This window comes from Hyaena hyaena, unplaced genomic scaffold, assembly GCF_003009895.1.
Source record: "Hyaena hyaena isolate Hyena2069 unplaced genomic scaffold, ASM300989v1 scaffold_1698, whole genome shotgun sequence".
NCBI classification, from domain to species: Eukaryota; Metazoa; Chordata; class Mammalia; order Carnivora; family Hyaenidae; genus Hyaena; species Hyaena hyaena.
This window is the reverse complement of record NW_024082335.1, coordinates 164,357-191,833: the sequence shown is the minus strand read 5'-3', so window position 1 is coordinate 191,833 and position 27,477 is coordinate 164,357. Positions and strand designations below refer to the sequence as shown.

The 27,477-nt window shown below is 41.5% G+C and overlaps 3 protein-coding genes and 1 long non-coding RNA gene across 4 annotated transcripts; all 4 read right to left on the bottom strand.

The window, feature by feature from the left end:
* Positions 1-1,524: 1,524 nt before the first annotated feature.
* Positions 1,525-2,990, bottom strand: LOC120226485 (hemoglobin subunit beta-like). Its single transcript, XM_039224677.1, has 3 exons — positions 2,839-2,990; positions 2,485-2,707; positions 1,525-1,760 (listed from the first exon to the last, which is right to left on the bottom strand). The coding sequence occupies exons 1-3, from the start codon at positions 2,928-2,930 to the stop codon at positions 1,632-1,634; spliced, it is 444 nt and encodes a 147-aa protein (XP_039080608.1). The 5' UTR covers positions 2,931-2,990; the 3' UTR covers positions 1,525-1,631.
* A 2,246-nt stretch (positions 2,991-5,236) lies between these two features.
* On the bottom strand, positions 5,237-26,683 carry LOC120226476. The gene is made up of 3 exons (XR_005527025.1): positions 26,629-26,683; positions 13,659-13,665; positions 5,237-5,249 (listed from the first exon to the last, which is right to left on the bottom strand). It is a non-coding gene; the product is annotated as an uncharacterized LOC120226476 (long non-coding RNA).
* Positions 7,016-8,635, bottom strand: LOC120226475 (hemoglobin subunit epsilon-2). Its single transcript, XM_039224668.1, has 3 exons — positions 8,484-8,635; positions 8,149-8,371; positions 7,016-7,288 (listed from the first exon to the last, which is right to left on the bottom strand). Exons 1-3 carry the CDS (start codon positions 8,573-8,575, stop codon positions 7,160-7,162), a joined length of 444 nt encoding a protein of 147 aa, XP_039080599.1. The 5' UTR covers positions 8,576-8,635; the 3' UTR covers positions 7,016-7,159.
* LOC120226474 (hemoglobin subunit epsilon) lies at positions 21,550-23,120 on the bottom strand. Its single transcript, XM_039224666.1, has 3 exons — positions 22,990-23,120; positions 22,644-22,866; positions 21,550-21,810 (listed from the first exon to the last, which is right to left on the bottom strand). Exons 1-3 carry the CDS (start codon positions 23,079-23,081, stop codon positions 21,682-21,684), a joined length of 444 nt encoding a protein of 147 aa, XP_039080597.1. The 5' UTR covers positions 23,082-23,120; the 3' UTR covers positions 21,550-21,681.
* Positions 26,684-27,477: the final 794 nt, after the last annotated feature.

Here is a 27,477-nt window from a genome sequence, read left to right as displayed (position 1 = left end):
AAATTAAATTACATTCATAAAATTACATAAAGTAAAAGTACCCCAAAAAGAACAGAACTCACATAATTATGGGCATACATTTTTTAAAAGTCTCTCTGTATGGAAAACAGTAAAGTCACTCTAGCCATAATTTGGATAAAATACGTGGTAATTATTACAGGACAATGAATGTTTCAGTCTATAATTACCACTGATATTTCCTTCCCTGGGCTCAAGCTTTTGTTGACATCATTAAGCGGGCCATGGTGTTGATTCATAAAAATCAAAGGAGCAATTTTTCACCAAGTTAAATTAGAAACTGTAAACCTCCAGGGGCAGAATCTGGTAGCAGTCTGAGCACTTTTACAAATATGTAAGGTGGTAGTTCATAAGACCCAGTGTCCAAAACACAAGGAATAGAAAGCAAATGTCTGATCAGTGTTTTACTTCCTCATGTGCTTTCTCACTGGGGACTTTAGCATCAATACCAAAGGAACCTTATGCATATTGCTCTCTAGTTCCACAGTTCAAAGATAGGGAATAATCATTTATTCTTCCACTGACTCTTTCATTTAGTACACATTCACTCACTGCCTATGGAGGAACTTAATAGGGCACGGCAGTCATGTAAGTCAGTACAAAATGGGCAGAAACATTTGTACACCACAGAGTGTGAGTGCGATGGAAAAGAAGCAATGTGAAAAATCTGTAGAGGGGAAGGGTTTAGAAAGATTTCCTTTGGCAATACTGGAAAGTTCCTTAAGGCCAGGGTCCAAAGGTCTCACAAGTAATAATCCAGCATTGAATTTTGTCTAAAATGGTAGGGTGGGATCAGGAATTATTGATGCAGGTGTTTGGGGCAAGTAAAAGATGGAAGTTATTCCTGAGAGCAGGAGCACTTGATCAAGTGTGGTATTGAAAGCTACAGGGGTACCTGGGTGGCTCAGTCGGTTAAGCACCCAACTTCATTCAGGTAATGATCTCACAGTTCATGAGTTTGAGCCCTGCATCAGGCTCTGTGCTGACTTCCTGCTTCAGATTCCGTGTCTCCCTCTCTCTCTCTGCCCCTTCCCTGCTCATGCTCTGTCTTTCTCTCTCTCTCTCAAAAATAAGTAAATATTAAAAAAACATTTTTTTTAAAGAAAGCTACACTGCAAGCAAGGCATGTAGGGAAAAAGAAACAGGACAGTGTCTTGATCATTCATTATGTCTGTAATGGAACACAGTGTTTGTTAGTAATTGCATTATCCTGAAGGCTGTGTCTTAGGTTTGAAGCCCTTTATAGAGCCCCTGTAATGCCAGTATTCTCTATATATTTAAAACCTTCTGAACAATGCATATGCTTGGGAGGCAGAAGTGTTATATGCCAGTGACTACGTATGGTGCCATCATTTCTCATTTCCTGTGACATCTTTGAATGAAACATAAGCGCTTCCTATCTGTAGATCCTAAGGGATTTACCATATCCCCAGACAAAATCAAAGTAAAAAATAAAATAAAATAAAATAAAATAAAATAAAATAATAAGCAAAATGAATCAGGAAGTGAGTTGAAAGTTCTTTATTAGACAGAATCCATACCCTTGAAGGTAGACATTATTTTGCCAAGTTCAGAAGATAGAATTTAAGGATTCAGGTTCTTCCGTCATGATCTCAATGGTACTTGTGAGCCAGGGCTTTGGCCACACCAGCCACCACCTTCTGATAGGCAGCCTGCACCGGGGGGGTGAACTCATTGCCAAAGTGGTGAGCCAGCACACACACCAGCACGTTGCCCAGGAGCTGTGAGGAAGACATGATTAAGAGAGAAATCAAGCTTGGCTTCTGAGAAACTAGGCCAACAATCTTTTATTTTCCCTGCCCACCCTCTAGCCCAAACTGATCTTCAGGTTATCTTCATCAGCATAATTGAGTAACCATATATGTATGTATATTGTCTACTTTTATTATATGTATCTTATATAACATTGAACAGATTAATTAGTATGATAATGTCTGTCCCTACTTCCTTACTTCTGTTCTACCACCATCACATATTCACTTTCCTTTCCTTTCCATTGGGTTTTGATTCCTTAAAATTCCAGTTATTCTTTAATTTTGAACTGATGTTTAGACACTAGAGGACAACCTGAGCCTCTCCCCTTTGAGGAGCCCTACCAATCGCCATATAGAGAGATAGAAAGACTTTTACAAGTGTAGAAGTAGAAGATGGGAGCTAATATGTACAATTTGCTTACCGAGTAGGAAAAAAGTTAGGGAGAAAAAGAGAGAGGCAAAAGATTAGATATTAAGTAAGAACTTGATTTAAAAAAAAAACAAGTTTGTGAGAAAGAAATGATATGGAGTACTGAAAGAAAAGTATAAAACCCACCATTTTGAAAAGCATTCGATGATGATAGATACTAAAGCAAAAAGGATGCTGGACAGAGAACAGGTAGGTGAAAGAACCAAAGCAGAAGACTAGAATTCAAAAAGAAAAGACAAATGGAACATTTCCTAGACTCACCTTGAAGTTCTCGGGATCCACGTGCAGCTTGTCACAGTGCAGCTCACTGAGCTTAGCAAAGGTGCCCTTGAGGTCTTCGATATGTTTCAGGCCATCACTGAAGGAGTTCAGCACCTTCTTGCCGTGGGCCTTCACCTTACTGTTGCCCATAATGGCATCAGCAGAGGACAGGTCCCCAAAGGATTGGAAGAACCTCTGAGTCCAGGGGTAGACAACCAGCAGCCTGAGGGGTGAAATCAGCATGGGGAGACAGAAGGAGTCAATGCCTGTCAGAACCCTCATGGACTGAGCCTTGTCCACCTGCCCAGCATCCATACACTCTCCTTGACCCTGCCTTGCAACCTGGATACCGACCTGCCCAGGGCCTCACCGCCAACTTCGTCCACGTTCACCTTGCTCCACAGGTCATTGACCAGACTCTTCTCCTCGGCAGTCAGAAATCCCATGGTGTCTGTTTGTGTGGTTGCTAGCAAACACAGCTGTGTCAGAAGCAAGTGTAAGCAGCAGGTGTCCTTGCTCTTCCTTTTATGCCCAGGCCTGATCTCACCCTCCCTGCTCCTGTGAACTGATTGGTCTAGGACATGTCAGAAGTTTGTGAGAACATGGCTTGCTTTTCAAAATTCTGTTTCCCTCAACCACCCTGAGACTGGCTGTTCTAGGTCTTGTGTGTCTTAACTCAGCTACCCTGCTTTCTCTTTCCCCCCTTATCTCCCTCAGCAGTTGGTTCCACAAATATTCTCCCATTCTCATTGATGGGTAAATTTTGTAGCCTGAGATAGTGGAATGTTTCTCATAGTATAGCAATCCAATTTTCACTTGATTGATTAGAAAACTAGGCAATAGAAATGTTACCAAGTTGACTCTACATGGAGCTTCTTTTTGTCTCTAGAAATATTTTCAGTGGTTGAAATGACCCAATGTTTTGCCATATATTAAACTTGCTTAATTTCTCCTTCTTTGGTTAAATACTTCTAGTAAGGAAAGTCTTTTCATTCCTTCATTGAAATAAAAGTCCACTAAGAGAATGAAAATAATGAATATTGTTTCTCCCCAGATAGTGAAATAGATTTTGGGAGCATGGATTATAATAGAAACAATTGAATGAGAGCTAAAGAAATAAATATATGCAACCTATATCATGATTACTTAAAACTATGATATGAATAAAGAAAGAATGAAGATTTATCTTATTCAACCAGATTATGTCTGACAGGGTGTCTGGAGAATGCAGGTGCAGAAATTTCCATCGTTTTGTCCTCAGGAAATCAATAGATCTAGAAATGAAACCTGAAAGGCAATTTGACTCTTTTCTGAATTAAAAATAACACTACCTTGACATATAGATACTAACCCTCCAGCAGAGCTATAAGGAAGAAGGGAGGGACGGACGGGGGGAGAAGCCAACAGGAGGAAAGAGAATGAAATAGAATGGAAGTCGAAGACAAAGAATATAAAGGAGGGGAAGGATTGGCAGTTCAAAATTTCACAAGGATGTAGATCAACAAAAACTCTCACATTGCTGGTGATACTATAAAATAGTATAACTGCTTTAGAAAATATTTGATAGTAGCTACAAAGGTAGAATATATCCAAAGCCTATGAACAAGCAATTATTCTTCTAGAAATGCAGAAAAGCATGCTCTTGTGAGTCCAAAGATGTGTACTGGAATGCCTATAAAATCTACATGCATAAGAATCTGAAACTGCTAGCAACTTAAAATGTCTTTCACTCAGCAGAATAGATAAATCATGGTATAGAAAAGCAATGAAATATTACACAAGTGTAAAAGGAATCAATGTCTGCTTCAGTTGCAGCAAAACAGATGACTTGTACAACATAGTGTCAGTTAGAAGTAATCAGAGACAACGATTCAATGTGTGTGACTTATATGCAAAAAGCCAGGCAGCGTAACTGTAATTCAGCTCTCAAGGGAGCATATTCTATGATAGGAAAGTTCAGAAGATCCATCAGTGATCTTTAAACTGTATTACAGATTATCTGTCTTTAACCTGAAAGCCAAGAAAAACTATTGAAAAGTTCAAGGAAGTAGGTGACATGATTTGATTTGTACCATTCCAAAATTATTCTGGCTTCTGTATATAAATGGATTTGAGGGGTAGAATGAATGAGACAAATAGTTTGGATAATATATTATAGTTGGAGGGGAATGGTAAAAATGCCATCTCTATTTTCAGGCTTTCAGGATGATGAATCAGCCCCTAGATGGGGAACACAGAAAGAGGGCTAAATTACCAGGAATAGATTAGGAAATGGTCCAAAGTTGTTTTAGACCTACTTTATTTGATGCACTCTTGAACAATCCAATATAGAATATTAAACAAATAGTTAGATATATGGTCTGGAGCTCATAAAGAACACAGTCAGTTCAAGAATACACAATGGAACCTGGCACACAGGAACAGATCATAGTGCCTCGTATATACTACTACAGCTGCCTTCTCAAAAATGACAACCAAAGCACTTTACAGCTATCTCCTTAAAATCTTGCAACATTTGGGCTTTTTCCATGATTTGGCTATTGTTGATAGTGCCGCTATAAACATTGAGGTGCATATGCCCAAATGTCTATCGACTGATGAATGGATAAAGAAGATGTAGTGCGCGCACACACACACACATACACACACAGACAGGAATATTACTCAGCTATCAAAAATAATGAAATCTTGCCATTTGCAATGATGTGAATAGAACTAGAGTGTATTATGCTAAGCACAATAAATCAGTCAGAGAAAGACAAATACTGTATGATTTCACTCACTTGTGGAAGTTAAGAAACAAAATAGATGAACATAGGGGAATGGAAGAAAAAATAAGATAAGATAAAAACAGAGAGGGGGCAAACCACAAAAGACTCTTACCTACAGAGAACAAACTGAGGGTTCCTGGAGGGGAGGTGGCTGGGGAGATAGGCTACATGGGTGATGTGCATTATCAAGGAGGGCATCAGTTGGGATGAGCACTGGGTGTTATACGTAAGTGAGGAATCACTAAATTCTACTCCTGAAACCAATACTACACTGTATGTTAACTAACTTGGATCTGAATAAAATCTTGGAAGTAAAACAAAAACAGAAAAACCTTGTAACATATTTGCAAGGTAGGAATTATTATTCCATTTTAGAAACATGGAAATTTATTCTGGAAAATGTTAACTCTTCAAGGTGATGGACCTGTAATTTTCTCTTTTCCTGCTAATCCCAAAGCTCAGGCTTTTCGCTTCTGTGCGAGGGACTTGGGAACCGGAATTTGAAGTGACAGCCACAAAAGTTGCTATGCTCAACTGCCAGCTCCAAGAAAGAGACCTCTTGGCACTTTCTGTTCTGAGAATAGATGTGTCTCTTTTCAGTCACTGGACACGGAGCCTGGCTATCATCTGTGACTTCACTACTCTCTACTGCACTTTGTTCCAAGTCCTGTGGCAAAGGACACAATGGTACCTTACTTTTTTTCTTAGCTTCGTTGCTCCTGTGAAGTTCACTGCTTTGCCCTCATTCGAATCACTGCACATTCCTGTGGCTAGGTCCAAGTTAGGCCCTGTCTTGTCAGTTCTATATCTGTACTTAGATCAGTTTCCCTAAAATTCCCTATTCACTATGTTACTCGTGTGTGCAAGAAATTTCAATGGTATTTTGCTTATCATAATAGTTTCTTTTCCTGGCAGCAGTGTCCCTAATTTTATGCCACCACACTGCTTTTACGGGCTGATTTCTCCTCTGTCGCTTAGATCCTGCATTTGTCATTTTCCCACATTAATGGCCTTTTGTCTTCACCAAAGGAATTAGAAATATGTCCCAGGTCACAGAGCTAGGAGATGAGGTACAGATTCAAATCGAAGCAGTTGGCTCCTAGGCCTTAGGGATAGTTCCTCCAGTAATACCAGTGAAACACTAAGGAAAGTTTAGAGCACAGTCCTTTGCTGGGTCTCTGGGAAGCCCCATCTGGACTCTATTACAGCTGATAAAAACATGTTTCTTATATTAAATAGAAGCAAAATACAGTGCCAAAGAGCTCTGAGCCTATATAGTCTCCTCTTTGAACCCCGACTCACTACAACATCCTTACATTTCTCTAGAGTTTCTCCATTCACTCCCTTTTGCTGAAGAGATTATTCGACCCGAGTCTATTTTCCCTTCCTAGAAGTAACTTCTCTTTGAAGCTACTCATTTTTTAAGTTTATTTATTTATTGAGAGAGAGAGAAAACAAATCAGGGAGGGGCAGAGGACAGAGAGAGAGAATCTTAAGCAAGCTCTGTGTCATCAGTGCAGAGCCCAGCGCGGGACTTGAATTCACAAACTACAAGATTGTGACCTGAGCTGACACCAAGAGTTGGGCGCTTAACTGACTGATCCAACAAGGTGCCCAAAGCCACTCTTATCTTGCAGAATCTTATAAGGCTATTTTCTCTATCCTCCCCAAACTTTTATTTCATATCACCCCATTCCTTATAGGAGTGCTTTCTTTTAGCTGAATTGACATAAAAGATAAAGAAAGAGAGAGAAGCCAAGGATGTTCCTTACAGACACAATGTTTATTTTATTTTTATCATATAGCCCCTAAGTCTGGAGGCAGGGCCCTGTGCCCATCTGCAGGAGATGGACTCTTGGAACACAGGGCCATCTGGCAGGTGCCCACATGGTTAGACAAGCCCTTCAGTGGTACTTGTGGGCCAGAGCATTAGCCACAGCAGTTGTCAGCTTTTGCCAAGCAGCCTGCACCTGCGGGGTAAACTCCTTGCTGAAGTGGGTTGCCAAGACAATCAAAATCACGTTGCCTAGAAGCTGAGGAGAGAGTGGGGATAAAAAGAAAATGGTACCTAATGAACAGAAGGCCTCAAACTGGCCACCTCCATTATCCTCTTGATAAGAGATTGAGCAATTTTCAGGGTCATGATCCCACAGAAGTTTACCATAATATGCTTGACATCAGCATCAAGATGACTCCTGGCCCTGAACATTCCACTGTACCTGGCCTTCTCTCATTTGCCCTGCCAGCATCCACTTTAGAATATTGCCATGGATGGCTTCTCTTTTGTAGAGATGCTGTTATTTTTTCAAGTAGGATTATAGAACTGCAAGGGGCCTTAATATGTATAGTCCAAGTCCCCAAATAATACATACATTCAAATTGTTTGGGCACTCACATGACAAAGAATCTTGTGCCATGTATACAGGAGCATTCCATCACTGCTAAAGGTGGCAGGGATCACAATCATCCATTGAAAATATTGACCTCATTTTGTCTTGCTTAGTCCAGGTTCTAAACTCAAGAATCATGCAGAAAGCTATTCATCATTTTTAGAGAAAATTTCAATTACCAAAGATAAGATCTTCTTCCTGTAATTGTATGCTCAGGCCAAAAACATTTAACTCAGTTGTGGCCAGTGTTCTTCCCTGGTCCTAATAATTTTTTCCAAAATATGAGATGGCCAGTGGTCTCCACTGGTCATAATGATTACCCTACTCCATTTTACCTATGATCTTTGGAACAATCTAACTCCCAAAATTAAGGTCTTCCCTGAAATACTACAACCCCCAAATTACCTTGGTAGAATCAGACATAAGTACCTGTGCTTCCTAACATATCCAAAGTGCAAATATCTAAGGTCAAAGAACAGAGCACAGGCATGCCCAGAACTCACCTTGAAGTTCTCAGGATCCACATGCATCTTGTCACAGTGCAGCTCACTCAGCTCAGCAAAGGTGTCCTTGAGGTCATCCATGTGTTTAACAGCATTTCCAAAGGAGGTCATCACCTTCTTGCCGTGGGCCTTGACCCTCGGGTTGCCCATGATGGCAGACTCAGAGGATAAGTTGCCAAAATTGTCAAAGAATCTCTGGGTCCATGGATAAACAACCAGGAGCCTGTGGGATGATCATAGTCACAGACCAGATGGGAAGTTGGAGTATGTAAGAAATCTGACCGATTCCCCTTTCAGGAACACTTTCTGCCTTTCTGCCCCCCTCCAATGCCTACCTTCCCAGGACTTCACCTCCAACCAGCTCCATGTTCACCCTGGCCCACAGGCTAGCTATAGCAGCCTTCTCCTCAGTCGTAAAATGCACCATGGTGTCAGGGAGCTCACTGTGGTCATTAATGTGTCAGAAGTGAGTCTGTGCTGCTACGTCTCTGTGTGGCCTTTTATTCAACACTTCTAGTTTCCAGGCCTTTGCTTCTCCCAATGAAGTGAGACTATTGGTCAAGGGTGGGTTGTCACCACCAGGGTGGGGTTTGGACAAGGGAGGGTCAGCAGGATGGACATTTGTGTCTCTGATAGTGTTGGGTGGCTCTATCAAGGGGATTCTGCTGTCCTCTCCCCACCATCCACTGTGCATTTCATATCTCAAGATTCCCACCCCATCAGCCCTGAGATGACCAGCAGGCTGACCACAAGGCATGACTAGAATTAAGAGGGGAAAGAATTAAAGAGCTTCTTGGGCATCATGTCACATGTTTTCAAGACACCATTCTGTTGTTTTCCTTGGGTATAAAAGAAGCCACAGCTTTTCTTGGTCACCAGTTTTCCTAAAACTTCCATGAGGCTCATACTTTTATAGTTCTTGTGAAGAAGAAAAGAGGCCAATCCAGCTTCAGTTCAGAAACACAACAAGTAAAAACTGAGTAATTTAAAGCATTGAGTACTGCCTGATTTTTGGTGAGTTCTATTAAAACATATGTGCATCTACTTGTTTGAGAAAATTTTGTTCACTGTGAACAACTATTACCAACTATCTACCCATTTGTGTCAGAAAATACAGAATTGAGTACTAGAGAAAACAGAGTGCTCTGTGGAGAATATTCAACTCTGTGGCAACAGCTAGGGATTAGGGGAGTTGTGTCTGGTATTTATTGTATCTACACTCCCTTGTGCTGAACTATTCCTCGTTTCTAATCAGGCAGAGGCAATCCTCAGTGACAGTGTTTCACACACTACTGTCCCTATGGCCTAAGGTGCTTTGGTCTCCTGCATCTCAAACAATCATTTGTAGGTCTAGATGGGGCACACTTTCAAGGAGAGAGGGAATGGCTTATTACTTCTTTTTCTCTCTCTCTCTCTCTCTCAGAGTTTATTGTTCCCATGTTCTAAGCTCCAGGAAGCTGGTTTGTTTGTTTTTCCCTGAGACCAATCATACAAGCAAAAAACAAAACAAAAAAATCCTCAATTTAAGAAATAATCTCCATGTGTATTTACAAGGGTACTTTAACATGTAAAGGGTTTAGCCCAATTAGTGTTGAATTTCTGCTAGTAGAAAAGAAATCCTTTGTCTTTTTGATATAGTGAGGGCTTTTATCAATTTATCTAGGGGACAAACTTACATTTACAATGTGAATAAGAAGTGTTAAGGTGCTGGAAGCTACTTCATCATGACACACTTGATTATCTGTGAGCTCTCAGGTCCAAGGTGTGTTGATGTGAACACTTTGGTACAGAGATGTAAAGAAAGAATGCGGGAATCAATCCCAAAAAGACTTCTTCGAGGGAAAAAGTCAAGGACACAAAAGGAACCCAAGGAAATGTTGAGCACAGCCGGGAACCCACCTACCCTCAGTCGGGTGCGTGGTAGGAGGGAATGGCTTGGGGTCCTGCTCCCTGATGGCCCCGGTACTTGTTTTGCACAGTGTATGCACACTGCGACCCCACAGACTCAGGGACATCTGCAACTCTGAATGTTGGCAAATAGTCTTCTACCTTCCCAGCCAACCAGACAATGATTCCAGCTATTACAACTAACTCCTGCTTTCCTCTCACCTTCTTTAGACAATTACTTTGCAAGAATTTTTTATTTCTCTCATTCATGGCTATTCCACACTTTCACTTTGTTTCCATACTCACTCTTCCCCCTGCTGTCCGGAAGCCTATCACATGTATGCTAGATCATCATCACAGTCATGTATCAGTGTTCTGGTCATTCATCCAGCACATATTTAACAAGCACATATTGACTGAAGCCCATTATGTCATGCATTGTTTTAAAAACTGGGAATCTTGGGGATCCCAGGTGGCTCAGTCGGTTAAGCATCTGACTTCAGCTCAGATCATGATCTCATGGGCCTTGATTTCAGGCCTGCTTTGAATTTTCCCTTTCTGCCCTTCTCCCCCCTCTCAAAAATAAACATTAAATAATTAAAAAATAAAAACTGGAAATCCTGGAAAAACAAGCCAACATATCTGGTATCACCATGTTCACATTCTAGTGGGTAGAGGATACCAACACTAATAATTAAACAAATCAATGAAGAAGGGAATTTCAGATGGTGTTATATGACAAGGAAAAAAAATGCACTTGATGACATGGTGGCAACTAACTAGAGAAAAATAATATAAGGACAGAGTTTCAAAAGGAATGTGCATTTGAAGTGGGACCTTGATAACAAGATGGAGTCGGGCGTAAGTAAATTGGAGAAACAAGTTCTTGGAAGTGGGAAGGGCAAGTGTAAAACTCAGAGGCTGGACAGAAAGGGAAAAAGGAAAGAAAGACAGGAAAGACTGAAGGAAGGAAGGAAGGAAGGAAGGAAGGAAGGAAGGAAGGAAGGAAGGAAGGAAAAGCCCAAGTTGGCATTTTGTTTAGAGAACATCATGACAAGATCTGAGAGAGATGTTAAGGAAGACTGGAAGGGAGCAGATTGGAGTGACTGGCCCGGCCTCACTGTTTGGGCACATGAGGGTAGAGTGGGTATTTACACTAAGGCCTAGGAAACCAGGAGAGATGTGTAAACCTGGCATCAGCCTGACTGCTAACCTACTCAGCACTCACAGCCGGCTAACCTCATTGCCCTGTTCAACACATGACAGCTTTGTCTATAACTCGGAATTAATTCCCGGTCAAACTAGTACTCCTGTGATCCTCCCTACTACTCTGCGCAGCATCTTTCCGTTTCCTTTTAATCTCTCAGTGCTCATCTGCTGCACTGAGCCGCCTTCTTGGCCTCTTCTGGTTCATCTTCCCAACTGAAATCCCCACCTCTCTGAGTTTGCAGAGATCCCCCTTATTTGAAACATGGGAGCAAATCTGCAGGGTCCTGCATGGTCTCTCCTGATGGTATGCAATCAATTGACCAGTCCCCAGCAGCTCTCGTCACTTAAACCACAAAGTTCTTTTGTAAAGCCTGGGCCAGTTCTCTAGAGGTGATTTCAAAGAATTATCTCCCACTGAGACCTCCAACCCCTCCCACCCCTAATGTACCCTCACAAGGGCTTGTGACAGACCAGCTGCTTTTAGAAAACATGTTCCCTCCTATCAGCAGAATGTAATTGCGGTCCATGCCTGGACCTTGACCTTTTGAGATTTGGGTTAATTTTCCCCTGGAGAATCCCCACACTGGTACTCTATCTCCACCCAGATCCTTGGTCTTCATCAGAGTCTTCACTCTGGTCCATATAATCCTCTGGTTCAGAGGAGTTCTTGTCCCTTGACACCCATCCTCTCTCATCAGAGCCTCCCCCTCCCAGCCACGTCATTAGTTTTAATTTGAAGAGCCCCAAGTGTATGTATTCCCCAAGTGTATGGCCTAACCATGCATTCCTTTCATTACCCTGTTGTTTCTTATTTTCTTGCCAAAATCTTTACTTCATACAAAAATTGAATGAGGAAATTGTATGTGTGTGCACACACACACACACACACACACACAGCCCAACAAATAATTCTTGGGATTCTCACAAGTTTAATAGCACATGGGAAAAGTAGAACTGAAGATAATTATAAAAGAACTCTTAGCAGAGCACTATTATTACCATTGCTATTACTATTATTATTGTTATTATCATGATTACTGCTACTACTACTACTACTACTGTGGCTGCTGCTTCTGCTATTGCTAGTGTTTGAAAATAAAGCTGTTCCTTGGTGACTCTATACTACTAGACAGGGGACTCAGTGATCACTATGGCCCAGGGCATTAGCCAGTCCAGTCACCATCTTCTTCCAGGCAGCCTGCACCAGGGAGGTGAATTCCTTGCCGAAGAAATGTTTTGCCAAAATAGTCACAAGCATGTTTCCCAGGAACTGTAAAAGGTGGCAAGAGATAATAGACACATACGATAGACAGAGAGTTCCAAGCTGGCCTCCAGGTACCTGAACCACACCAGTGTCAATTTCCCGCAAAGCCTGGGGTCTTACACAGTGACCAAACACAAATGTTTTCTCCTTGCTGAGAAACCACCTTCTCACCACCACCAACCTCCTATTTTGTGGGTTGAAAAACATGAACTCACAGGTTTCTTTCCAAACCCACTTCAGGACCCATATTCTTGGCATTTCCCTCTCTCCGAGACACTGTGCCCCACCTTAGGATTTATAAGATATAAGTTTGAAATGGGTCCCTAGGAGCAATTTTGTACACACGTCCAGGAAACATATGAATAACCTTAGCAATGTATTTGTGAACCTTAGGTTCCTTCCTTATATAGAGCCACATATGCCTGCATAGATATTTCTCCTTGTCTTTCTTTTTTCTGGGTTCAGGAGAGAAAAAAGTAAAGTTTAAGTTCTTTCCATACATTTGCAAGTTCCTTCCAGATATTTGCAATTGCAATTAGTTATTTTTCTTCATCTCTATAAAAGTCTCTCCTAAAAACAAAAAGAGTTCAGACAAGTCCCTCTAGATTTCAAGAAGTGTTCCTTAGGCCTATTGATCTTCGTTCAGTTCTCTCAACTCCAATGTTTCCAAATATTCCCCTTCCCACAGCCATCCTAGATTGCAGTCAGGTCAGTGCTCCGTTGCCGAAGTTGTCCTGAGTTTAAAAGAGGGTGTGAACATCTGGTCTCACCTGAAGTTCTCAAGGTCTACTTGTGGCATATCACAGCATTGGTCACTCAGTGGGACAAAAGTGGCCTTGACATCACCTAGGTTTCTTATAGCTTCTCCAAAGGAAATCAACACCTTCTTACCATGGAGCTTCACTTGGAGTTTCTCGTGATGATGGAAGCAGAGGAAATGTTCCCAAGAACTCATCCACCCAACCTCTTCCACATGTGCCTTGCTCCATGGGCTTGCACTTGCACCCTTCTCCTCAGCTATATAATGAAGCATGGTGTCTGGTCTGGGAGTTTATTGGTAATCACAGAGGTGTCAAAATTAGGTATTTCCTGCTGCTAGAATGTGTGGTCTTTTATTCTCCATCCTTGGGTTTCTGTCCCCTTGCTTCACTTTGAGGCTATGGATTAAGACTAGACTCTGAATGCATTTGGGGTATTTAGGCACAGAAGGATTTTATGGTGACTTACATCAGTGATTGTGTCTTGGAGTCCCCACTCCACCATCAAATATGCGTTATTGCCTATTCCACTCAGTTATGCGAAATTTCTCTATTCACTTTTTCTTTTAGCTACTCTCTCTCTCCACCCCATCATAGGAAATTCCAGTGCTCTTTGCCAATCTCCTCTGTAATTCTTGTCACTATTCCCAGACATGCCCTTAGATTAAAGCTGATGCATGGACAAGAATCTGGAAAGTCCAGGGAGTTTGGATTTCTTTGGCTACCAGTACAGGAGTTGTGATGGCTTCAGTATAAGTCTCATTCAGTTAGGAGTGATCTCCATGGGCATAGTGATAGATATATTGTCCTCTGACTAGACCTCTCATAGGTCAAAGCTGGCCCATGGTCCCTTTTGTTCACGTAGTCAGGGAGAAATGGTTCCCATAAATCATCAGTTTGATTGCAAGAATACAGTAGTGTTAGGTGATAAAATATAGGACTAGATATCTTACTATCTATGTGCCCATTTAAAGTAAAGCATGTCAGGGGTACTTGGGTGACTCAGTCAGGTTAGTGTCCGACTTCGGCTCAGGTCATAATATCACGATTCATGAGTTTAAGTCCCACATCAGGCTCTGTGCTGACAACTCAGAACCTGGAGCCTGCTTCAGATTCTGTGTCTCCTTCTCTCTCTCTCTGCCCCTCCCCAGTCATGTTCTGTCTCTGTCTCTCTCTCTCTCTCTCTCTCTCTCTGTCTCAAAAGAAAATAAACATTAAAAAAAATAAATAAATAAGTGAAGCATGTCTGCTTATCTGGGGAAAATGGTTTACCCCTGTATTTGTGCCTACAACCAACTCTGTGTGTTTCCACTGCACAAGTGTGTGTTCTGGCTGGGAGCCCAGGGTCTTGGTTTGGTTTCATCTCGGTGAAAACAATGTTAGAACGTTCCTTGGCAGGGAATGCTGATCTGAAAGAGCTGATGCTGATAAATGCTGGGTGCACTTTTCAGCTGGTCTTAGTCTGATAATTTACAGCAGAAAGCACTTCCTTTGCTGTCTCTCTTGTGTGGTAAAACAACTCGAAAGGGGCAGTGACTCTTGTTTCTTTGACTAATAGTCCATAAAGTCATAGCTGCAACATCACTGCACTTTGTCCCTAATTCACTGCAGTGTTTGACAAGTCACACTTCCAATGTGACAGACTAATTTTTTTTTTCTGAAAGTGATGCAGGATCTCAGATGTTATCAGATCAGGAGTCTTAAGACTTTGTAAATCTGGGTTGATTACTTGTCCCTGAGACTAGAGACCTGCTGATGGAAGAAAGATTCAGATTAAGAAGTTACCTGCGAATTTGATTTCAGGGAATCTCTGTTTTCAGATTATCTTTCTCATAGCATCACAGATTGCCTGAAATTGTATTATCATAAACTTGTAAAATCTTTTCAGTCCTTATGATCTCATATGAAACCTATGTTTCTTCATTGATAGAAACTCAGGAGAAGTTTAAAGGCAGGAAAATGAAATGTATCAACAAATCAGAAGATATTTTAGAGTCGTAAGCAAACACTGTGTGAGTTCTCACACCCTAATGATGGGATAGGAACATTTTTGTTAAAGGAAATGTTTGGGCACAGAGCCTAAGGGAAACCTAGCTTAGTGTCCCTTCAAGAGTGAAGCTTTGGGGGTTGAGTGTAGACATCGATCTGACCACAATGGCAGAGCCTCTCTTAGAAGCACGACCCACAGGCTGGTGTCCGAGCCTCTGAAAGCCTTAATAAATGAGTGTGATTATAAATCACTCTCCTTCAAGTTGAGGGACTTCTGTGATCCCTCACATCTGGAAACAACCTCTTCATGCTCCCAGAAACCCAGACTGTGGTTCCAACAGTCACCTGTAACTACTGCCTCTCTCTCTCTGTTTTCAGGGCCACCTCCTTCCCAGGCTTGCTGATTTCTCCCAGTCCCCAGTGGCTCCACCCTTCCATTCATCCCATGTCACTCCTGACACGACCTCAATTCTCACCTATGCAGCTGCTTCTTCACAAAATCCCTACAATGTGCCTTCAAATACTCCTTTGACTAATATACGGATCTCCTATGCACCATTGATTGTTCTATGCACTGGTGATTTAAGACACACAATTCAGATAGGAAAACTGCTTTCATGGAATTGTATTCTATACAGTGGGAGATACATAGAATGAATAAATTAATCAATCAACAAAATAACGTCATATACTATTATTTGCTCTGAGGACCAGTCATATCTTGATGCGAGTGGGACACAATTATGTTACTGATGGTATCTTTACGGGGGCAATATTTGAGCTGAGACCACAATAGCATGAAGCTGCTACCATGGGAAGATAGTAAGAAATAAAGGTTCTGGAAGTTGGAATAGCAAATGTAAAGCTCTAAAGCAGGAAAACACACACACTCACACACACACACACACACACACACACACACACACAGCATACCCATATACATGGTTGGTATGAAGAGACAAATAGTAGATCAATGGGGTTGATATAGAAATAGTAAAGAAGAGAGGGGTGAGAGGTGGTGGTAGAGGTAGCACATGCTTACATCTCTTCTGGCTTCTCTTCACTATCTTAAGTGAGAAGCTATTACAGAGTTTTAATCATGATGATGATACCATTTCTAATCCATTTGTACTCTTGTCTAGATTAATATTGCAAGAATATCTTGTTTCTTCCCAAACTATTTTGCTCAAGTGGTTTTTATAGACTATTGAGAAATATGAGAGCCCATTCAAATATTAAATACTCTGATGCTGAAGGCGCACGCACGTGTGTGTGTGTGTGTGTGTGTGTGTGTATGTGTGTATACACATTCACAAATAATCCATGAGGACAGCAGGGAAAAAGGGCTGATGGAGGGAAGAGTTTGCTCAGGTGATAAATAAGCCAACAATACAGGAAAAGAGAAAAATTTCTGCCATTTTAATTTAGAAAACTAGAGCAATGTTTAAAATACACAGAGAACAGGGTAAATGTGGGATTCAAAAGTGTTAGACACCATAACTATCTGCAGAGGTCCTCCAGTGACGTGTTTTAAGCGTGTGAGTGACTGCATGCTAACAGTGCAAGAGTGGCTCCTCTTGATTCTGCTCTTTCGTTATAAGTGACTGAGAGACTCGTGAAAATGGGAAGAAACTCCAGAAGCTGACAAATTGGATAAGCCACGATCTTACGGCCCCATCCAAGAAGACGGCATTCGAGGAACTCTTTGGGGCGGACACATATGGGAAAGATTCTGAGAAAGAAGTGTTAGTATTAAGACCAGTGAAATGGGAGTAGAAAGGAGATTCAGTCTTTTGAAACCTATTAACTATTTTTTCAGTCAGTCTGAGCATTCCAGAGACTTCTTCAAACATGCTGAGATTTGAGGTGATTGCCTTGAGAGTAGTTGTGCTCATTTCCAGCTTCAAAGTAAGGGGCATCTAGGCATTTTTTTCGTCAATGTATGTCCTTCTTTCTTATTCACCATAGAAGAAACCGGCTACCACCTGTGACTTCCCCACTATCTGCCAGTCAGTTTCCAAGTCCTGTTGCGTCTTTGTCTTACCTGTTCTTTTCCCAATCGCTTCATAATCACACCAAGCTGCTATGGCCAATCCCAAGTCTATACTTCTTCTCTGATCGGGTATGTGCCCACAAATGTATCAATTCTCTTAAAACTTATTATTCATATTCCCTCTTCTGAACAATAATTTTGACTGGTTCCCTGAATATGAAATAATACTAACTGCCTTCTCTTCATTACCTGGTCTCTCTAAATGCTTTCCAAAATGATTATATCACTACTTTGTTTTTAAAAAATACCAATCTATGGGGCGCCTGGGTGGCTTAGTCGGTTAAGCATCCGGCTTTCGCTTAGGTCATGATCTCGCGGTTCGTGGGTTCGGGCCCCGCGTTGGGCTCTGTGCTGACTGCCAGCTCGGAGCCTGGAGCCTGTTTCAGTCTGTGTCTCCCTCTCTCTCTGACCGTCCCCTGCCCACGCTGTTTCTCTCTCTTCTAGAAATAAATTAAAAAAACATTTAAAAAAATTTATAAAAAAAAAAAATACCAATCTCTGGAGCACCACGGTAGCTCAGTCAGTTAAGTGTCTGACTTCGGCTCAGGACATGATCTCACTGTCTGTGAGTTCGGGCTCCATCTGGCTCTGTGCTGGCAACTCATTGATTGAAGCCTGTTTGAGATTCTATGTATCTCTTTCTCTCTGCCCCTCCTTTGCTCACACCTCTGTCTCTCCATCTCTTTCTCTCAAAAGTAAATAAGCATTAAAAAAATACCCATCCCTCAGAGGGACTCTGCTGTTCATGCCCAATTTGATACTCCATTTCTTTCCCCTCTTCCCTCCTGCATCTATCCCTCCTTCCAACCAGTATGCAATTCACATCTAAAGCCCCCTCACTACCCCCACCAGCAACCTGCAGTGACTTGAAGGTGGTTGCTGAGGCATGGATCAAAACTGTAAAAAGGAAGAATTGTAAACATCCTCCAGGTTAACTGAAGAGTTGTGACAACGTATCATTCTGTTGTTCAGCCACTCCTCACAAGAAGAGGCCACAGCCTTCGTTGGTTTTCAAATCTCTTCAGATTATATTGGGTACACAATTTAATACTTCTTAAAATAGGAATAATGTCTCTATCTAACATCAAAAGGAAGCAGAATAGGAAAAAATACGGAGATTAGGGTGAAATTGGATGTTACTCTAGTGTTTTTGAGTACGTTTAATAGTCTTTTAATCCATGTAAGTCTTTTCCTTACTTACTGAAGTAAAAGAATGCTCCCTGAGAGTCATCTGGAAGCAGTCTGGAAGATTTCATGGATCTTCCAATTTGCCTCGGACCTCACAGGTGTTTGGGCTGGTTGCGGAAGAAGGAAGGTTAGCATGTGTTCAAGGTAGAGAGTAGTAGAAGATTCCATGGCGTGCGCTGCAGATTAACAGAATTGTCTCTGGCATGTGCTGGATTTACACTCCCTTGCTGTGTTTTACTTCTCTTTATTTCTAATAAGCAGAAGTAATCTTCACTGACAGTATTCCACACACTACTGACCCTGTAACCTATGGTACTTTGGTCTCAAGCATCTCAAACAAGCATTTATAGGACCAGGCAGGACTCACTTCCAGTGGGAAAGGGAATGGTTCATTTTATTTTATTTTTTTCTCTCAGGGCTTATTATTCCTGCCTGTAGAGTTCTAGGAAATGGACTTGTTTGTTTCTCCCTGAGATCACTCCTTAAAAAAAGTAACACTGGAGAATCCATTTCCAGTTACTAACAGGATACTTTAAATTTTAAAGAGCTCAACCTAATACATGAAAGCTGAATTTCTGCTACTAGAGAATTAATCTTTTCAAACATTCATTCTCATATGTTCTGAGGCACTCATTTAATATCTATTTGTTGAATAACTATCATCATTGCTCTAAGTAGTGGAGACTTAAGATGAATGAGGAAGAGAAAAAACCCTTTCCTCTTAACATTTATAACGTGGGCATGGAAGATATAAAACCAATCTACAAGATAATTTCAGTTAATATCATTTGCTATGAAAAAATTAATATCTGGACTTAATGACAGAAGGACATGATTACATCAGGCAGGATTAGTCCCTCTGAGGAGGTAGTATTTAAGCTGGAACCAGAATGTGAAGAAGGAATTTTCCATGGGGAAATAAGGGATAAAACTGGGATAGAAGGTCTGAAAGCTGGAATAGGGACTCCAAACCTCTGAATTAGCTACAACTAACCCTTGGTATGCTAGAGGTAAGAATAATGGGCTGATGCAGGTGATATGTGAAGGTAAGAATAAGAAGGAAATGTTGCAGAGGAAGCATTAAACCTATAATTTAGGACTTGTCTTCAGTGGTAGAGAGTAAGAAGCCATTATGGGATTTTAATCTTGGTAATAACACAATCTCATAGTCTCATAACGTCTGTACTCTTAGCCAGATTAAATTCCAAGAATACCCTGTTCGTCATGACATTGTTTTGATCACATGGCTTTTATTGCCTCTTGACAAAAATTAGTCCTTTCTTCATCTATTAAGGATCTGAGCCATCCAGTCCTGTGGGTGTCTGTGTGTGCATATGCATGTGTGTGTTTTAATTAAGAAGTTGTTATTATGTAAATAGTCTTGGACTGGCAACTTCCCGACCAAAATCTAGACCCTTAAGGGATAAAGAATGTATCTTCTGCCCACCACTCCCTCATCACCATCCCAGACCCCGCATGCAGAGTCAGAGTAAGAGTTGAGGGCAAGAAAGAGGAAATGAGACTGATTGATTAAAAATGCACATTTTTTGTTGACTGAGACACTGACTGATGGACTGGGGAAGAGGCTTACTACCACTAACTTTGTTTACTTTGCTGAAGGGCATAAAGAGAGGCCATGGGGCTCAGAGATCACTGTTGTTGACAGCCTGCAAATAGGTAATGATTGGTTTCTCATCTGGATTGTGGAGACATAAACCCAAATTAGAAGGAAATTCAGAGGACCAATTCTGACCAATGTGCAGGGGCAATGAAATACCTAATTGATATGACAGTTTGACTCAAGGCCTGGAGTTCTAGACTCCCTAAGGCACCTAACAATGACTCCCTCGAGAGTGATTCAGTTCTTGCCACTGCCACACAGGGATCCCCAAGGCAGTGCACAGTGTCATGTTAGATTTCCCAGGGCTGGGAGCTTTCAGTCATCCACTACAACCTCCTTCCTTCTCATACACCCCAGCCAATCAGACATTGTCTCTTCCTCACTCTACCTCTGCTCTTCCTTCACGTTTTGCAGATCTCACAGCTCTTCTTGGGTTTAGACCATTATGTCTGTTCTTCTGAATTAGTATCCACATCTGATCTGCAAATTGGAATTCATTTTGTGTTGCATTAAGCAACAACTTGCCCCCACCCCAACTCCTATTCCTTGAGTCATTATACTTCTAAGGATATTTATTGTTTACTTTGGTCAAAAGTATAATAATAGTTTTTATTGTTATAATCAAAGCCTTGGATTATCTAGTCTTTCCTAATACTCTGTCTTACTGTCTCCTCTACTTCCAGAAAGCCATTCCTGCAAGAAATTAGCCCAATCCCTAATTTACTGGTTTTAGACTAAGAGCTTTTGTTAGTATCTCATCTGCTGCATGAAACCTTGGTCATTGTCCTCTCCTCCTAAATTCATATAATATCCTAATGCCAGCTTTATTTTAGCATATGGTATGTTTGATTATAAAATAATGCACAGTGATTCCCACTGTGGCTCCCCACTGAGACCATGGAACACTTGGAGAAAGAACAGGCTACTGTTGGTTAATGGAGATTTTTCTGGAAAGCTCCAAGTCATCCCTCAATTCAGCCTCTTCTGTCCAATTCAGCCTCACAAGACATATGATAATTTAGCTGATTCAAAATGTATGTTAAAGCAAATTGAAAAAGTAACCCTAGCCTAGACCTTAGATCTATGCAAAGCTTTTAAAGCTGAACTCTGACATGCACAACAAATCGATCTTGTTTTCTTCTGAGGCACTGCTTACCATCTCCTTCCTTCCCCTCTACCCTAGGTTTCTGCCCCTCTGTCCTGTAAATCCCTACTCACTTAATTAACCCTTTCCCCAACCCAGACAATTTCTTCCCCCATCCTAGCATCCACCCAGACCATCTAGAATTATCTCATAATACTTATCTCCCCTTGATGAATCCCCACACACTTCTCAAAGGAGCTCTTATTTCTTCCTATGTCTCACCTCACCCCTCAGCCAATGAACATTTTCCTCTTTAACACAAGAGTGAAAGATCCAGAAAACACAGTATTCATTTATGATGATTGAATAGAATGGACTTTATTAAACAGAAACTGTGCTCTCAAGGCCAAACGCAAGTCCCCATATACAGAAGGAGATTCCTGGGGACACAAAAGAGCACTGTTGAACCAGAAGGACAACTCAGTGGTACTTGTGGGCCAGAGCAGTGGCAACCCCAGCCACCAGCTTCTGCCACATGGCCTGCACATCAGGGGTGAATTCCTTGCCAAAATGAGTAGCCAGAATGATCACCAGCACATTGCCCAGGAGCTGTTAGGTGAGACAAAATGACAAAAAGGCACGTTGAGTAAAAGTTTTCCAAAAAATTGCAGAAAAAGTGGTTCGATACATAACACTTCCTGCCAACTCCATACCTTAAACTACTCCAAGGATTGTGCCTGCAGAAAACTCAGATAAGCTAGTCCCTAAATTCAACTTAATGTGTATGAGCTCTCCATTCAACACCCTGTCCACCTCTATCCCCATCCTCTCTCGAGTCTCACCACTTTATTTGCATCTCTCCCTCCCTCTCTTATCTACCAGTGTCTAATTTCTGTAACAACGGGATTTTAGGGCTGCATTGGTTCTCACAGTGAGTTTATTTAAAGTCTCCAATCAGGGCAGGGACAAGCCTCCACTTAGTAACAATACTGACAGGTAATAGAATATATTTTAGAGAAGCTGTTGTATTTTTCTTTGAGACAATCTGTCCAAAACTTTTTCCCCTAAATCTCTCCCTACACTTCAGTCATCAGAAACTACATAAAATAAGACATTTATCCTTCCTTGAGGCAGGCCTTTGTCTATCAAATGCCAAATTCCATTCCTCCTTGAACAAGTCTTCTTTTCTCTGAGGTCATTTCAGTTCTCACAAAAGTTCTTGAGAAGTTTTAAGCAAACACTGGCTGCTAGTAGCCCTTTACTGTCACTAGTCCTGAATCAAGGTGATCCTGGTCATGCCCTTTGGAGGTCTGTCCTTCTAACATCAAGTTCGACCCAAAATATCTGAAAGTTTTGTTAGTCTTCCCAACCAAAGACTCAACTTCCATTATTAACCCAAAGTGGAAAGTAAAAAAGAGCACATGAACATTTTCTGAACTCACCCTGAAGTTCTCAGGATCCACGTGCAGCTTGTCACAGTGCAGTTCACTCAGCTTAGCAAAGGCACCCTTGAGGTTGTCCATGTTCTTAATAGCATCTCCAAAGGAGGTCAGCACCTTCTTGCCATGGGCCTTGACCTTGGGATTACCCATTATGGCAGAAGTAGAGGACAGGTTGCCAAAGTTGTCAAAGAACCTCTGGGTCCAGGGGTAAACAACCAGGAGCCTGTGTAATGGGGCCATAGCAAGTGGAAGATCAGAAAATTTCAAAAATCTTGAGGAATTTCCCAGTCTAGTGGCCAGGCCCATATTCACCATCTTTTCCCAGGCATTGAAACCCAGTGCCTACCTGCCGAGGGCCTCGCCTCCAGCCTCTTCCACATTCACCTTGCCCCATAGGCTAGTGATGGCAGCCTTCTCCTCAGCTGTAAAATGCACCATTATGTCAGGTGATTAGAGAGAGAAGTGGTTATGTGCTTCTGCTGGAAGGGGGTCACTTTTTATTCTTTGTTGCTGACCATCTGGCCCCTTGTTCCTCCTAGTTCTTTGAGATCATTGGTCAAGGCTGAGCGGTGTCCCTCAGGGGTGGAGTCAGATCAGGAAAGGGTCAGCAGTGAAGAATGTACTCTGAACTTGTGATAATGTGTGTTGGCTCCTGAGGCAGTTGGTTCCTCTGTCCTCAACACAATTTCCCATTCATTCCTCTTTTCACCCTCTTCTCTCCTCCTGTGATCCTCCAAGATGACATCCAAGGAGCTAAATCCAAGATAGGGAAAGAGTTCTAGTCAAACAGCTTTCATAGTTGGGTTAAAGATGGTGACAGAGACAAGAAAAGAGGGAAGAAAACAAATACAGTTGTTGACACAGAACCTCAGCCAGGTTTAACTCAGTTGAGTGGATTATAACCAAGTCTCTGGTTCTTAGTTTTCTAAAGGAAACAGAACATATACATGGTTATTTCATGAAGCTGAATGGAGTAACGAGGGATCCACAATAGGTCTAAGACCCTAATCCCAAAGCACAGTACCCGAGGGTAATTTCATAGGGAGAACAGACAGAATAAACTCACATCCTGTGCTTCCCAAGAACCCTCTCTCTGTCCTTTTCTCTGTGACTTCAGGGGAAACTGGCTCCTCTAAGGAGATTTCCCTGAGCTCTCACTTTCATTTTCTGCCCTATTTACACTTCTTTAATCAGTGAGACAGCTGAGGGGTCTGCAGTTATTTAAAACTAGGGTTTGCAATCAAGCTGAGGAATGAATAGATTGGCAGGTTAATCAGGCTAGTACTTGGGGTATGTTTCATGTTTGCTAGGTCCTAGGCGCGACAGGCTTCAGATGCCTCTGATGTCCTTTTGTTTGTCTGTTTGTTTGTTTGCTGATGCCACTCTTGTCTTTGGGCTTCCCTAAACACTCATCGTGAGATAAAATGTGCACCTTTCACCTTCTTTAGCTGCCATCCCCGGTTGGTATCCTGGAGTCGTGTTGATATGGTGGTAAAGAATACTGGGAAAGAAGCATTCTATAATTGCGTAAGCAATCTTTAATGGACCAGTATTCCCAGGATGTGATTTTCACAGTGTTTGTTAGCTTTTCCCTTCTTAAGAAAGTCAGGAAAACCTCCCTGAGCTAGACTACATGGCCTAGGATGTCAAGATTCAAGCACAAGAGGGAAAATATTTGATCACTTAAGGAGAAGACCAATGAATGGATAAGAAACAGCTACTCAGTGAAGAATAGCCCTGGATGAATAAGAAGTTCATTACCAAGAGAGATAGGGCTCTAGATTCCCAAGGCAATTTTTCTACAGATCTAGTGTGAGAACACTGACCCTTTCCTTAGACCTTGGGTATGAGGATTAGACATTGTCACAGCCCAGGGAATAAGAACTAGTCCTCTTTAAGACCAAGAGTTTGGGAAACAAGTCTCCTTCTTGTTTTTCCCTCCTCCTTTCCCATAGCAGATACTATGAATATGTTCACCCTCTGCCTGATTCAGTGTGGACACCATTTTTTTCTTAAATTCGGAGAATGGGATTGATTTTCACCTTCCTGCCTCATGCTCATTGCAGGGCCCATATTCCTGTATTTCATCCTCCATGAGAGCCTTTGGGAACAGAGCTGGCTTGCCACCAGGGATGTGGCCCATCCTGTGCTCTCTGACTACTAACAGCTGTGGGAAAATTTTTCAGGAGAGATGACAGGGTTGAAAGACAGTATATCTGCAGTGCAGTGCAAGGCTTACACATCTTGATTCTGAAGTCAGGTCAGCTGACTGTCATTACTGCCTGAGTGCTGGTTGATTCAAGCTAAATTATCTCAGCTTCTCACTTTGAGGCACTTTATTTATTTCTCCTATAAAATATCATGATTATTGTCTCTCTTTCCTGAAAAAAACCCAAAGTTAAGAGATAAGTGATATGATTATCCAGAGAGATCAGAAAGATTAAATCATCAAAAAAGTAAACAATAAGAATATTTATGACATATAAAATTAAAATCAATGATGGAAAAAACATGTTATGTCTTAAAGTAAGTTTAAAGGATTTTTTATTTTTTTATTTTTTTATTTTTTTTAAATGTTTTTATTTATTTCTAGGAGAGAGAGAGAGAGACAGCGTGAGCAGGGGAGGGTCAGAGAGAGAGGGAGTCACAGACTGAAACAGGCTCCAGGCTCTGAGCTGGCAGTCAGCACAGAGCCCGACGCGGGGCTCGAACCCACGAACCGCGAGATCATGACCCGAGCGAAAGTCGGACGCTTAACCAACTACGCCACCCGGGCGCCCCTAAAGGATTTTTTAAAAGAAATTCCAAAATTTGACCAATATTAATCCCTACCTCTCATGTGTTCTGTAGCACTTGTGTTTTTGGAAGCTCTGTGCAGTATTTTAAGATTTAAGATGCCTCTTTTCAGGAGAGAAAAGTAAAATATTTTTCTTAAATCTTGCTCATTAATTTATTATATATATAAATCTGATGAGTCAAATATTATACCTTTAGGTGTTATTAATATGAAGTGTATAAATTACATTGTTGGTAAGTAAAGTAGGCATATTTTTTCACAGTATTATCTGAGAAATGTTGCTTCAGAAGTTATTCTTCACCACAAATAATTTATTTTTAATTTTAAAATTGGAAAATCATAAACAAGGTTTATGTACAAAAGGCTATGTACAATTCTTTTTTTTAATGTTTATTTATTTATTTTGAAAAAGAGAGAGAGATAGAGTGTGAGCAGAGAAGGGGTAGAGATAGAAGGAGAGAGAATCCCGAGCAGGCTCTGCACGAATAGCACAGAGCCAGATGTGGGGCTTGAACCCGTGAACTGTGAGATCATGACCTGAGCCAAAACCAAGAGTCGGATGCTTAACCAACTGAGCCACCCAGGCCCCCTGTGTAGGATTCTTTATTAGGGAAGCTATCAGTTAGTCTGCTTCCACTATGCATCTGAATTTATATTCTCATAACAGAAAGAGATGGTTTCCATCAAAGGTTCTAGGAGGTATTGCATCAGCCTAGAAAACACTGGTTACCTTGAGTAAGCAGATTCTTGTGGTTGCCATGAAGGATGCCAGTGAACATTTTCTGGTCACCAAAAGAATGAGAGAAAAAAGTACAGACATCAGGCAACACTGCTGCTTTCTAAGTCCCTTGCCTCCAGGACTCCTCTCTCACAAAAGCTGTAGGTGAGTCAACCAGAGCTGGGTTGCATTCTCAGAGCGATTTCTCCCATTGGCAGCTTACAACATGGACTGATGAGGGAGTGTAAGGCAAGCTGATAGGCCGCAAACCATCCCCCCAGCTAGGTGTGATATGTGTTATATATTCCTCAGGCATTCCTGCCTGCCTAAGAACAAAGGAAAGGGAAAAACAAAGGGTTAACTGATAGAAATCAGAGTCCTGCAGGACCTAAGGCTCCTTCACCCCTCCACAATGATGTGGGAAACCAAGGCAGAAGGAAATGGCAGATGGAAATAAGTCTCCTTATAACCTGCAACCCATTGACAAATATTGAGGCAGGCAGAGTAAATTATTTCTCCAGAACTCCCTACTGTCTTAATGCTAATGCTTTGCTAGAGGGAAAAACAACCTTAGCTTGACAATAGCTAGACCTCCACTATCTTGGGCATCTTCTTTAGCATATGAAAGTCTCACTGGAAACTTCCCCTAGACTTTACCTCCCCCAACCCTATAATATATATCGTTTCTCCTCATGGTCCCAGGGCAGCTCTTCCTGCCACAGGTCCTGTCTTTGTGCTTCAATAAAATCATTTTTTTGCACCAAAGACATCTTCATGAATTCTTTCTTGGTTATTGGCTCTGGACCCCACGAACCCCACTGTCACCACATTGTCACCCCAGAAACCTCATCACGGACATCGGACATCGGACATCGGTGGCTTGACTGGCCTTTGGGATTGCTGTGCCTCAGGCATAGCCAGAGATACATGTGAATGCTAAGGAAGCAAAGTTCTAACTTTTCTGGAAAGCCAGAACCAGCCAGTTATTGCACTTTTCTACATGATGGACCTTGAAGGTTAATGCTTGAATCTGACAGTTTAGACAAGTTGTAAATTTCCCATTTCCTCTAAAGTGTAGCTTTATTTTCCTGTTTACCTTGATGCTTTTGACTTTGAGTAAAGTTCCTTCATTTGTTTTCATGATTTGTTTTCAAAAACAGGAAATTCCTGTTTTTTTCTGTTTATTGCAAATAATATTGCCTAATGGATTCTATGAACTAAGAAAAACAGAGGAAAAACTACTCTGAAGGAATGACACTATGTAATTAGAGCCAGTGTTTTCTAATCTTCCTTCTCTTCAATTTACTGCACCATATGGC